Raw genomic sequence first — 14,539 nt, forward strand, 5'->3', positions numbered from 1 at the left:
GGCGCTGCTCGGCGGCGGCGGGGCCGACACGTGGCACCGCGCCCCGCGAGCGGCCCCGCCCCCCGCGAGCCGCTGGCTGCGTCTGATTGGACGCCGACCGCCGACTACAACTCCCGGCAGGCCCCGCGGCCCGGGGCGAGGCGGTGTCTCTCTCAGTTCCTCGGTGGCGCGGTCGGAGGTGACGGGGCGCTGTCGGTGCCGTGACGTCACCGCGGGAGGGACGGACGGACGGACGGTGGGAGGGCCCGGCGGGGCGGGCCGGGGCGGGGGGCGCTGCCCGGGGCGCGGCGCGGGGGCGGGTCCAGGCTCAGCCCGGAGTAGGCGCCCGCCCCCCCCGAGTGACAGAAGCGCCCGGGCACCGGAGCTTGCGCTGGGGCCGCAGCCGCCGCTCGCGCCGCCGCCCCCCCTCCGGCCCCTCCGCCGCCCGGTGTTATGCGGCGGCCCTGAGGGGCGAGCGCAGCCCGGCCGGACCCGGCGCGGCCCTGAGGGGCGACGGGGTCTCGTTGCGCCTCGCCGGCCAAACCCATGACTACGGCAAACTGCGGCGCCACCGACGAGTTCGACTTCAGGCTGATCTTCGGCGAGGACGGGCAGCCCGGCCCCGGGCCGCCGCTGGGGCCCGCAGGTGCGCCCCGGGGCCGGGAGGGTCGGTCGGGTTCCTGTTTTTCTCCGAACGAGGCGGGGAGGGCAGCGGGGGCTGCGCCGGCCCCGCCGCTGCGGGAGGCGGCAGCTCGGGGGGAGCGGCGCCGTCCGTCCGTCCCTCAGGCCGCGGCCGCTTCCCGGCGCCGCTCCCGTTCCTCCCGCGGGACGCGGGGGCTCAGGGGCGATCGGCCGGGCCTCTCCTCGCCGTAACAACTTTCTTTGGGAAAAGAAACGCAAGAGCTCGCCTCGTGCGGGAGGAGCCGCCCCGGGCGCGGTGGCTCCGGCGGGGAAAAGGCCCCGGGTTGGATCTGGTGGCCCCACGCCCCCCGAGCCCGGGGAGCGCGATGGGGCCGGTGAGAGACAGAGCAGAGAGCAGCAAAGTGTTAACGGGGCCGGACCAGAGCGGTGTTCGGGCACTTGCGATGAAAAGTTTGAACCGAAGTGTTCCCCGTACATAGAACATCCCAGTTACTCCAGTGTGTTCTGCAGACTTTGTGTACGTGTGGATGGGCGAACATCGCGTGTCGAGATGTGGTGGCTCTTGGGGTCCGTGTGTACAGATGTACGCATATATCCCAGAGTGCTTCCATTTTACTTTGTTTTATAAAATTCCTGTTTTGAAAATCCTGTTTTAAAATGCCCGTATTTCTTGAAACTGCAGAAAACAAAGTGCTCACTGTGAATTGTGGTGTGAAGAATCAATAAGGACCAGCTGTGCCTTGTTTAGCTGTACCAGAGTTTGATGGCTGCGTGCTTTCTTTTCTAACCTACTTGAAATAAGTTTTAATTGGTAATGGGCTGTCTTATGTCTTAGTGTTAGATGATAAGATAGCTCTGAAACACGACTGTATCCAGGCTAAATGATGCAGCCATGTTGTTTAGTTCTCTGACTCGGTTGTCTGCCTAAGTTAATTAGAAAAAAATTTGTTTGATACAGTCTGTGTGCAAGCACTCAGGATTAACTTCTTAGAAAATCCATAACTTTTTCGATGCTCAGATTTAACTTTCACATTCATTCAGATAAGGGAAGACTTTCTTGTTTTCCATCTCAGTGCAATAGCAGATGGTATGTTTTGTGAAGGGGACCTGAATTCTGCAAGAGATAAATGCATTACAGTACCGTCTGAAAACAATGGAAAACATGTGAGCAAATAACAAAAATAATTTTGACACCCCCATTTCTGTTATTTTGACATAAAACTGGCTGTCTAAACTATGTTCCTTTGTCGATGATAGATGAGAATGAGAGAACAAGTTTTTCAGCAAACTGGAAATACCAGTGTGGTATCAACTCACTGTTATGATATTTGTATTTGGGTAGCATTCTGTTAGAAGCAGTTTCAGATGTTAGTCTGAATACAGAGAATTTTCCATGCTTGATAAGTCAAAACTATTCTTTTGTCAAATTTTAAAATGTGGTATTTGGACCATGAACTAGTTTGTTTGCTGTAGCTCTCAGTAAGAAATCCTCCATCTGAAACTCAATAATTTTGCTATTTTGTAGAATTCTGGAGATGATCTCGCCTGCTGTGCACAGATGTGGCCTTCAGGGGAAAAGGGTTAGACTAGGACTCTGCCTTCATGTATTCTGTTAAAGTATTGCCAGAGCTCATCTGTTAATTCTGCCCATGTATTTTGCACATATGAAGAACTAGAATTCATATGAGAGGTCCCATATTGGAAATCTATTTTTCCTTTGCCTCTCTTCTAAATTCATTAGATGAATAAAAAAAAAGTTCTTAGAGCTCCTTGAAGCATCTGTTTCATAATCCCGTATCACTTCCTTCAATGGTGGTGTCCATTGTGCTGCAAACTAAGCATAAAGGTATTTTTTTTTCAAATGTATGCTAATAATAAAACATGCAGGTCACAGGGAAAGTTGCTTAATTTGAAATAAATAATACTAAAATTATGATGTTTTCCATGATCACGGAGAACACCTTAAAACACATTCCGATCCTTCATGCTTTGTCTCTAGAAGTTTGAGATGAAAGTGTCTGATGAAAGAAGTGTCTGATACTAAGTTATTGTGCAAGTAGCATGGAAATGTATGTTAATTGTGTCTTTTATACTGAGACTACTCTAGCGTTGTGAGGATTTTATTCTTTTATAGATGTAGACATATAAGTATATACAGTTACATGTCTGTATTTAACTGTATTTGTAATCAAAAGCAAGGAAAAGTGAGTTTTTCTTTCATTTCTTTTAAATACTTTTGATATCTGAACTACTAAGAAAGTGCTAGTGCCAGGCAGTAGATTACCTTTTTTATGATATTAAACGAACAGTAAGAGAAATTAAATCAGCTGGGATCTTTAGTTATTACATAGAGCAATTTCAGTGATTGCAGGACTAACATTCATAATTTTGTGCTAAGTGGCAGGACTTGAGACCTCTGTTCTGCATTAGTGCTTATTTGCTTGATCTGAAAGTTGTAATTCTTGCTGCAGAGGAGAATGCATGAAAGATGGTGTGAAGATGCTTGAAATCCCTGGTGTAATATTACAATCTTTGCAGCATCCTTGGATTGAAATTAAAGGGGTAGCCCATTTCTGGTCGTTTTTGAGTGGAGGTAAAAACTTCCTCAGGTAATGGCTAAATTAAAGATTCTCAAAAGCGCTTCAGCTGCTTTCAAGTGGATGTTAGGTATTGAACACCTTCTGTAAACTCTTGCCTTCTGTTTCTCTGATTGTTCAGTGTCCTTTTCCCAAAGAACAAAGCAATTGTCACTTTGGTTTTGTAGTGTTAGGCACTAAAAGTATTTGGTACAGTTCTAGGTACTAATGAGCTTCATCTTTTTATGGCCAAGCAATTCAAGCCTCCAGTGCCCAAAGGTAATGCTGTAGATCACTCTGAAGTGAACCAAATCTCTTTAGTGTGCTCTTTGTTGCAAAATTTTGGGTAGCTGCAGTAGCATCCGATTGCATCATGCCACGTTTATCAGCTGCATTTGAAATGTCTAAGTCAGCATGTGCATTACAGTGTGTTCAGGTCCTCCACAGTCTGCTAAAAGAGACTGGCATGCAACTGCCAGTGACAGTGTTTGATGTGCCACCTGGTTTGGTCTTCTTGATGAAGAGACCTCTGGCATGTAATATGTGACACTTGAGTAATTGAATTAGCTTGAATGCTTTTGTAATGATGCCCCGATTCCCTTCACCACCACCAATTTTGCAATACTATTCAGTATAATTTTGGGAAATTTGTCTAGAATTTATTAAGCAATTAAACTGCATTGAGTTTTCCACACTGCTGAGGACACGTTATGCTTTTTAAATGCCAGACTTCTTAAAACAGAAGCAAATACGAGTTCCTGTGATATTTTCTGAAGTTTTAATTTGGGGATTCATCTTCTCTTTTAAAGGATCATTTTTTACAAGGTAAAAACTGTACTTGGAGTATATTGTACTAAACTGGGAATTCGGGATCTTGGGATCTCTGTGTCATGCAAAACTATTTCTTACTGGTATGTGAAATCAGGACTAACTTAAAATTAGAGTGTTTTTTTTCAGAAGATGAATTACAGATGAGTTATTGATGCTGCTACTCAGCATCCTGTCTGAAATGATCCTGTTATTTCTGATTAAGTATTCTAAGAGCTAAAGAGGGGCTAATGTTTTGTTACCCAGTGCAACAGTAATATGTGAGTTTCACCCCAACTTCCACCTTTTGTTCTTGGGTTTTGAAGTAGAGAAGGAGAAATTAATATTTCCTTGTAAGTAATCTTCCCTGGTTAATTTTGTTTATTTGCTTTCCCACAATATGAGGGTTTTAAAAGAACTGATCAGACTACCCTCCTTGGACTTCAGGTTCATAGTATTTATTTTATTTTCTTGGAAACCATGAAACAAGCTCTTCATATTTCCTGTGACTTAACATTTGGTGAGGTAATACTGTTTAGTATTCCTGTTACAAATTAATCTTACAATATCTCTTATTTTTCTTCTGGAAAGTATAAAAAAAATCCCAGTTCTGTGATGAATTTAGTGATAGTTCAAAACATCTTTGTGAGCTACAGCCTAGGACACTATGTCTGGATTCGGCTCTTTCATTGATTTGCAAACTTCTGCTCCTGTTCTCCTCTGAGATTTTTTTCCCTTTAGCTTAGAGCTGCTAGGTTACTGGATACCATGACTGAAGTACACATTTTGCTATAGTGACTGGCAGAGTAATACCTGATCTTTTCTTTTGAAGGTTTTTGTGTCAGACCTTTCTCTGTGAGGCTTCCACGAGCTGCTTGGGCTGCTCTGCAGTTGTCTCCTCCCCACATACCAAGTGCTCCGAAGTGATGATGGGTGCTGGATTTTCCCTCAGCTAGGCAGAGTTCTCTTGTAGTGAAAACTGGCACTATGTGTGTGTTATTTCACTTAGGTATGTCGTGGAAGTCTTAAAACAACTGATTTGTACTGAAACACCACCGCAATGCTGGTCTTTGTAGCTTTGCTTTCATCATTAATATGTAAAGGATCCTTTTACCCTTCCCAAATGTGTGTTCATGGCTGGTATTGCTGTCAGGGATTGTTGGTTCAGTAGAAGACAGCCGAAGCTGTTGACAAGACTTTGTAGCGTGGTTGAACTTTTTGTTCTTTTCCTCAAGGTCATGATTAAGGTAAATAATCTTAAGAAAGTCAAGTTGTGATAGAAAAGAGAGACTAGTCTTATAATTAGGTTGAGTGGAAAATAAGGGCTGGATGCTGGCAGTAGCTGTGAACTTGAGGTGTGAGTTGATTGAGGAGTGCTCTTGGTGAAGTTTGTTTTTGTGTTCAAAAGAGTTGGTCCAGAACTGTTGCAAAGTTTGCTTTCCTTAGCTGAGTAAGAGGAGCTTGTGAGACATCTTTTGAAGTCTTTTTACCAGGCTACCTTGCACAACTGTATGGTTCACTTGAAGTTTTATTATTTTTAAAAATATTTTGATTCTGTTTAGATTTGGTTGTGTATATAAATGGGTAGGAGAGAAAGTCTTTGCACAAGATGGTAACTGTGGTTAATATGTATAATATGAGCCATCCATATAAATACAGCTGTCTGCTGGTCTGTTAACATTTGCTATACAAAAGAGTGCTCGTGTGGGTTAAGAATAGGATCAGCTGGTGCAACTTTAACAAAGGAATGAATAGAAAAGTTACTTGAATCCATTTATTTTTTTTCCTCTCTTATATATAAATGACGCTTTCTAACAGAAATATTTGTTTATTTGTTAGATAACTGAGTATTAAATATACTGTGATAAACCACCACTTGCAGGAAATTGAGCTGCTATCACTTTATTTTACAAGCTAGTGGATGCTGGTATCTGCATGTAAAAGATTGACACACAGGGACACAATGCAAATCAGTCATATAGGCTGTGGTTATATAATCTGCTGATAGGGGGGAGGAGGGAAAACCAAACAGCTGCATCTGACCAAAAACAGAGGGTCTTGTGACTTCAAGATAGCTTAGAGAAATACTGAGGAAGAACTAAAGGAGAATGAGTACTAAAGTGGTATCAGTGGAGTCAAGAATTGCCTGGCAATTAAGAGATTAAGATGGTAATCCTGGCAAGCTGACATGTTTGAGTATGTTTTGATTTTTCACAGTGTTCTGGATAAATGAAATCTTGCCTATTTGAATGAAGCTTGACCAGGATGAGACTGTTCAGAAAAAAATGCCAAAATCTTTTGTGTGGTGTTGAAAAGCAGTTGTAGTTGCAGCTAATTTAATTTAATACTTTTTCTGGTTTGGCAATATGTTTCTTTGATCATTACAAAATGCATAGGGAGTCACTAGGTAGTGAGTCACTATGTATTGCAGAGATTTGAAAAAGGCCCCCAGTTTGACAAAATGTCACTTACTTTGTTCATTAATTCATAGTTGCACATCACTCTGTCCCCTTTCCTCCCAACTGAATTGTGGACAGAGTGTAAATGAAAACAAATCCTGAGATTTGGGATGTGGGAGATGGTGAGGGTACAAAAGCATTTGGGCTAGTGCTTTTGTCTTACATATTTCTCAAAATTAGAAATAAACTTGCTCTTTATCAAAGTAAGAAGTAGCCCTCTGCTTAAAACATGACAGTCCCATTCCTTTGGTCTGTGTTGTCCAACTGGAAGCAGTTTGTCAGATGCCACCTGAAGTGTAGCCAGCTCAGTAATGTTGCTGTGAGTGAGAGAATAAATGTGAGTAGATGGGGCCTGGGTCAATAGTAAGCAGCAGTTTGGCTGTTCACAGCAATAACGTAAATACGGGAGTTGTTGCCTCAAGCTGCCCTAGTGGGCCAGGGAAGTACGTGGAGCAGACTTGGCAGTGAGCCCAGCCAGTAAAACAACATCCAAGTCCTTGCATTTGTCCAGGCATGCCATGTGGGTTCAAATGACAGAGGAATTTAAGATGAGTGAAATGATCAGTAAGGCTAAGTCAAACTGCAAGGCAGGAGCAAGCTTATGAAGAAGCCAGCATTCTCTTCTACCTTTAGGACACCCATCTGTGAGTGTTCTTGTGAAGTACTGGCAAAAGGGAACATTAAAAAGTCGTAGAACTGTTCAAAGTCATTCAAGGAAGATAAATTTGATTCTGAAGCACTGCAGGTCTGGTGGAAGGAGAGAAGAATGAACTTTCTGAGGATCTGACTGCAAACCCATGATCTTTCAGCAGTAAAGTCATGAAAATAGAACTCTCTGTGGTTTGATTTGGTGTTACGTGGTGATTTTGATGGGTTTTTTAAATGCAGAAACAAAACCATCATTTGAGCTTGCATGAAGGATGTTTATAGGTAAAAACATGAGCAAGTACTTACAGCTAATTTATTAGTACTGGAAATGTAATATATTATTTCAATTAATAGGAATTACATGCTTGAAAATGGCATCTCGGGCTGCGCTTTGAAGATTAGACATCACTTGTAAAAATGAGAAATATTTTTAATATAGAAAACATTCTTGAATGGAGTTGAATATTTCTGGTATTTTTTGGGATTTTCTTAGCAGGTTGGTGGAGAGGGTTAAATAGATTATTCTTGATTGAGTGGCTGCTAATGTTGCTTTTTTGGAAACAAATGCTGTGAGAAATGGCTTTTTAATCCCATATTTTAATTTTTTTAATGGTTTTGTAAAAATGGAAGGATGACTTACACGTACTTTCAGAGAAGCAGTATTTGCTCTGTGCTAGAGAGGGAATGAAATCGTGACTGATTATAGTTGGGCCAGGGCAGAAACTGTCATGTTTTAACTAAAGCTGTTTTACAGAGTAGCCCTCTGTATCTTCATAGCCAAAATGAAAGTGTAACAGAATGACAAACTGCTAATTCAGTAATGTTGCATTTATTAACTGTTAGTGACAATGATTCATTGCTTTGATGGCTGCATAATGGCCTATAATAATATCTGCAGTGATGTGTAGCTACTCGTGTATCTTTAGATGCTTTCTAGAAGTCGTTCCCTAAGTCAAGGACGTGAAGATGAGATTTCAGTAATTTGGGATAACTGTACTCAAACAACAAGACCATAAGGAAATGCTAAGAAAATCTCTCAACATTTTGTATTTTGCATAGCTTCTTTAAATTATGTAAGTCTATATATTTCATCAGTGCAATTTGTAAAGTTTGGTCTTTTGAGAGCAATGCTGCTGTCCTTCAAATTGCCAAACTTTTTGTGTTGGGGGCAGGAGGTTAGTTAGGCTGATGTGTATGTATGTGGTGACACCTCCACTCCTGCTGGAATAAACACAAGCTATTTAGGACTCTAGAAGAGATGCAAAGTTACACGTGGCACAGTCATGAGGCATCCTAATATTACCATCTCTGTATTTTGGGGTGTCATTCTGAATATTGCTGAAAAAAAATTGTATTTGTGCTCAGTTTGAGCCTCCTCTTTTTTATTTGGCTGATTTGTGTTTCTGCCTTCTATTGTATCAAGCTAGCAAAGTGAATTCAAGGTGTTTCTGATTCTGCATTCATGTGAGCAGATGGGAAAACAAGGCAGTTTCAGATTGTCAGTGTGGCTCATTATAGTTCTTTGATGTTCACAGCCTTTGAGTTTAATGTGCCTGAAGTCCATATTTAAGCTGCATTATAAAATATTGGTGAAAAGCTGTAAGAATTAATGGTTTGAAGTAGGACTGCCTGCTGTGGAATGGTTTGCCCTCTGTCATGCAGGCCAGCTGCAGAAGTACAGTGTAATTTGGCCGAGGTGTGAAGAGTTCCCAAACGAGTTTGTTCAGATATTATCAATACCAGTTCTCAATCTCTGTGCCATGCTCTGTTTGATAATCAGAAAGGAGATGCCTCCATTTCAGTCTCCCCCCCAGTGTATAATTGCTCCCCACTTGGACATCTTGCCTTGGCTTACTGCTCTCCTTTTCTGCCAGGTTTCACAAAGACTCTGGTCTGTGTCACTCTCCTGTAGCTAAAATACACATTTTCTTGCACACTTGTATCTGTTTTCTTTGATATGGCCCTACTTAACAGCTTCTGATCTTGGAAATTTGCCTTCTGCTCAGTGCTTGCTTTGGGGCTGGAGCAGTGAACCGGCAGTGTCTGTATAGAGCAGCAGGTTGCTGTGAGCGAGGTCGTGTCAGAAGTTGGTGGTAAAGGCATCCGTGTAGAAGTTGTGTGAATTAGGTGAGGATTTCAGTTCATGCTGTTTGAATAACTGGAGAGCCTTTTTATGGAGTCTGTTGGTTTTGCCCCCACAAAGGAAGAGTTGTGCGTGGTAGATTGGCCCACGATACCAAGAATCTAGGCCAATTACATGTGGCAATTACAGCACATGATTAATTCCCTTGTTCCCTTCACTCGGTATTTGCCTAATCTTACCTTTATACTCAGTCTACTTTCGGTGAGTCAGGCACAGCACACCAGATTGGAGTGGTCAGGCTTCTCAGATCCCACATCTACACATCTGAAATGCTCTGGGGTTGCAGGGCTGCAGTCCTTTTGCAGACTCTAACCCCTGATTGTATAGAATAAGATAGTTCATCTTCAGAACAGCAGTGTCCAAAGGCTGCTCATATTCGTGTGACAGTGCCTGCTGTGCCCATGTACTGTGCTGTTTCCAAAAGGCTGTACACTAGGATCTCTGAACTACTGGGTCATGTTAAGATGGCTTTTGAACTGACAGTGAATGACAAATGAAGCTTCGTCAAACTGCAGTGCAGCAGCTTCTGTTTTGTCTACAAGGTTATTAGGCAGTGAAATATCATGTCTTCTTGAATGATACAGCCACAGATGAAAAAATGGAACCAAAGAGGAGCCCAGAAAGCTTGGAGGCTTTTAAAGCAAGAAGCAGACTTTTTTTAAACCATTTTTTAAATGAATCATCCTTAAATACTGAACCAAAGGCTTTATAAAGTTACCATTTAAAGACATGCTTCATATCAATCAGAAATAGCAGGAGAGCTGGAGAAGGCACAGGTAGAAACACTGTTTAGCACTTCCGGTTGTTATTTTCTGTTTTCTAACTGAACTTAAAATGACTAATTCTTGTTGAATCTTACAGTTACAAGTTGAATTCTTTACCTGCCTTGTACATACCATTTTATCAATCTGTCTCAAAGCTGTTCTTTCCCTATTTGAAATTTAATGTAATTACTTCAGTGTGAAGCTGGATGCACACTAAGACAACAGTTCTGGTTTAAATGTGTCTCAGGCTGTGGCCTAAGAGTTTATTTAGTTGCATGTTACGTTTTTATTTGATAGCGAGCACCAGTGAACACCTGCAGTTCTTGTACTGGTTGCTTGTTTCCCCCCATGTCCTAAAGCTTGCCATTCTGTCAGTTGTGTATATACAGGTGTTAGTGCACTGTAAATATGATTGCCAAAATCATCTGTGTTAAAAGAACCTCTCTTCTCATTTCCCCTCCCCCTTTGTGTGTGAAGGTGTGTGGGAGGGTGGTTGCTGCTGAAAAAACCTTAGTGTAGTTACACCCCAAGAGCCAGTATGTTCTTATTTTAGTCAGCGTCAGTTGTAAACATTTGATATGCTGGATTATTCTCCTGCTTAAACTGCTTAAACTAGTGCAGCTTCTTTATTCTTCCATATTTCTACCAAGTATAATGAGTTCCTTTCCATACTACAATTTGGAAAAGACTCATTGATGAGCTCCCATTGTTGAGAAGATTATTTTTCTTCTACATTTCCAGTATTCTTGCTTAGCAAAAGAAAATGAGTGAAATTGTCATGGGCATGACAAAACAGCCTCTGGCATACATGATTGACAAAAGTAAAAACCTATTTTTATCCTTTTTTGCATAATCTGATATGACCATGAAACAGCACAAAACCATCGAAGAGAGTGAACTGCTTCTTAAAAATGAGTGTTGTAAAATCATCCTTTTTCTGAAAACTTAAACTTGCAGTACTGCCCCACACATTGCTAACTTTGGTCTAGAAGGATGTTTCCCCCTACTCCACCCTGCTACCTTAATTTTTTTTCACAATTTATTCCTTTTCAGTACCATATTTGGTTTGCTAGTCAGTTGTACTCCTTATAAACGAATACATTGCTATGTTTCAGTTTGGGGTTGTGGGGTTTTTTAAGTTGTTGTTTAAGCCTGTAGGAAGTGTTTCTGGAGAACCGATAGCTTGTAATGGAAAACTGGAGTTAAATATCCAATTATAAAGCTTTAGTGCAATAGTGTACCAAGAAGAACTCTGATCAATCGTGTTTTGAAGTGCTCAAAAGAAAAACTTGTGATTATTGGCTATTTTGTGTTCCCTGTGAAGATTAAAACTTGTCTTTAATCCAAAGAAATATATAAACTTGTGCAAATCTGAAGAATAATGAAATATAAAAACAGCCACATATGCTTTTTATCCTGTTTTACAAATATTTTTGTAACCATTGTATTCAGAAAGAGATAATGGTAACTGTCATAACAGAAATGGAAAACAGAAGAGTTGGTCATTCTTTTTAAAGCCTGTAAGTGAGACAGACTTGCCTGAGAACACACATGATGTCTGTGTCAATGTTCAGGTCTTTCCTCATGCTATTTAAAGGACTTGATTACTGATCCTGTTTTCACAGTAGTAGTTTTATAAGACCTAGGTCATGTTGCACTTTCTTCTTACCTTATAACAACTCCTATTGTCTAAAAATGTTTGTTTATGGGCTTGTAAACTTAGAATAATAAAACAGCTTGGGTAATTCTGGCACAAGGCTTGTGTTCAGACATTTGATAGTAATTGACCTTCCTTCTCTAGAGAAATCTGGCTGAGTGCACAGCTGCACATGTGCATGTGCCAGTACATCACTGGGGAGTGAACAACTGGTGGGCAAGCATTGCTACTCCTAAATGTGCATTCTGATGTATACAGCAAGTAGCAAGCAAAATGTACTTTAGGAGCAGTTGTTCTGGATATTATTTAATTATATTCCCCAGTTAGACAGCTTATGTTGAAGTGTGGTTAGCAGCTTAGTAAGGGATGAGCCAGCATTGTTTTAATACTGAACAGGAGCTTCTGTACACGAGGCTGTTTCCAGACAGTAGCAAATGTACATTTAAAATGAGCAACCTTCTGGTTCTCATTGACAGTGGATGACACAGACGCCTGATGTAAGATTGCAGTGAAAGTCTGCAGCTTTATTTAGCTGATACACTGTGAATATAGAGCATCTGCTCATTTTTGTGATCCCTCAGTAGTGAACCTGATCTCAGCAGGGTGGGGAAGAAGGCTTCAGTAAATTTCTGAAGGCTCATGGCTTCTCGGTGCTTGGCAGTGTTAAAAATCTTAGTAAGTAAAGACAAAGCTACGTTTCTTTCTATGCCATTTGTCCAGAAGATCTCCTTTGATTGTAAAAGAAAATTCGTTTGACGTGGTTTGTTCTTAGGAAACAGTGACTTGTTCTGTTTCTTTGTCTCCTTTAAAATGCTTTCTGGAACAAATAAACTATTAATACTACTTCTAAAACTGAAGTTGAACTTATCGGCCCATAATTCTTCAGTAATATTTAACCTTTTATTTAGTCCACTTTTCTTTACTCTGTATTGCTGTTATATTTATTAACAGTTTATTAACTGTTGTCCTTACTAAAGCAAAAGCATTTAGCACACCTGCCTTTTCAGTGGCATGAAGGGTTTTTGATGTGAATGGCACTATTTCTCTTGGTCTGTGTATTTTGCTGTCTGTCTTGTCTAGCTTCTTGCCCTCATGTGCTTGTGGCAGTTTTTGTGCTCTACCTTCATAGTCTGCCCTAGTTTCTGTGTCTTGAGTGCTTTCGTGTATTTTATGGTCAGTGGAGGTCTCCTGGCTTGGCCAACTTCTTTATTGTCTTTCCTCCCCCAATAGGATTGTTTGAATATAACAGTTCTACTAAGTAACCAGATTTCCATAACACCATTTTTTTTCTCTTGGGTTTCTCCATAACTCTTTTTTCCTTACACTTATTTATTGTGAGACTTCCCTTTGTTTGTTTACCCTCTGCTTCTTGAAGCCCTGTGTTGGATTTGTTTGTGCTATTTTCACTGCTTTCTCTTTTAAAGGTTATCACCTAAGTTTTTTTCATTCTTTTTTTCCCCCAAGTTGTATTTGTTTGTATGTTTACTAATTCCTTAAGATAGGTTGGAGGGCTTTTCTAGACTAGATTCTCTGCAGTCTTTATTAGGACAAAAATAATTCTTGGTAAATAACCTGGTAGAATTAATGACACGATTTGTGAAGGTCTTAGTGTTGTCCTTTTTTGTGAGCAGCTAACAAGTTATTTTAACACATGAACTGTAAGGGGGAGTTGTGTGTGCAAACTGAAAGAAATCTACATGTTTATCAGTTGTGTCTGAAAATTATTTGGGTGATTTAGACTTCAAACTGTGTTGTGTTCACACTGTTAAGCATGCTTTTGGGATTGGATATTCATTAGGTTTCTAGCTTCCTGTTTTTTGTGTGTGCAGCTGGGGAGGGGTAACAGGACATCACAGTGCCAAACTCAGGAGAGAACCAAAGAAGCCTGAGTCAGGAAAGTTCTGTCTCTTGTCTGCTCCATCTCTTCCCCTGTTCTTCCCAGCTGCTCTTGGTAATTCCGTGCTCGTCTGATCTCTCCACCTCAGTCTTGTGAAAATTAAATTCTGAATGAACGTCAGCTTTTTGTAAATCTCTGTGCACTGAAAGTAGAGAAATTGTCTTAAATATTTTAAGATTTCTTGATTATTGGTGCAAGAGGAATAAGGCTCTTTGCAGTGGTGAGAGATTTAGTGCAAACAGTGTGCTGCTACTGTTCCCTAAAACCATTAGGGACAGTAAATGGTTATACACAGGGCTTGGAGACTTCCAACTGCTGTTTTTCTAAAACATTGTTATTACATTTAAAAAGTTCTGTAGCTATAACTGTTTTATTTCTAAGTTTTGATAAGCTGGATAATAGCCCTTATTAGGATTGCCTTTTTCTTCCCTTGATCTATGCTTTGATTAATAGTGAAAAAAATGTTTGTTACCCTAGTGAAAGGACAGGGAAATGCAGTTTTGGGAGTGCTCAACATAGTGAGCTTGTGTTAATTGTGTGTAGTACATGCAATAGTCCTTCCTGAGAATCCTGATCCTCAGTGTGTGCATACTTAGAAATCAACTTGTGCTGATTTTCTGTGCTCTTAACACATATAATAGTAGCTAATGATATATAATACAGATAACTGTCATACATAACCATAATATATATAAAATCATACAGTGTTTATGATATTACTATCATACTCCTTAAATGGAATGTATACCTCCTTTAATATATTTCTTATAGAATTGTTCCCTGTTAATGAACCTTCAGCCTTTTCTTTTTTTGTTTTTTTTATGAAGTCTGAGGAATGTAGTCCATTCCTTGGTAACAAAATGCTTTCTCTTAATTTGAAAATGCTTCCCTGTCTCTGAGAAGCTGATGGTTTGTTTCTGTTTTAGTTAATTTTAAGCTGATAACAGACTGACTTCATTAACAAACT

At 40.7% G+C, this 14,539-nt stretch overlaps 1 protein-coding gene across 2 annotated transcripts in view; it reads left to right on the forward strand.

The window, feature by feature from the left end:
* Positions 1-336: 336 nt before the first annotated feature.
* NFATC3 (nuclear factor of activated T cells 3) overlaps positions 337-14,539 on the forward strand; it is a 63,372-nt gene continuing 49,169 nt past the window's right edge. For both annotated transcript variants that reach the window (XM_014880778.2, XM_014880779.2), the window contains exon 1: positions 337-625. In XM_014880778.2, the coding sequence (XP_014736264.1) occupies positions 526-625 (100 nt within the window). In that variant the 5' untranslated portion in view covers positions 337-525. The remainder of the gene's footprint in view (positions 626-14,539) is intronic.

The sequence above is a fragment of the Sturnus vulgaris genome, chromosome 12, assembly GCF_052056855.1.
Source record: "Sturnus vulgaris isolate bStuVul1 chromosome 12, bStuVul1.hap1, whole genome shotgun sequence".
NCBI lineage: Eukaryota > Metazoa > Chordata > Aves > Passeriformes > Sturnidae > Sturnus > Sturnus vulgaris.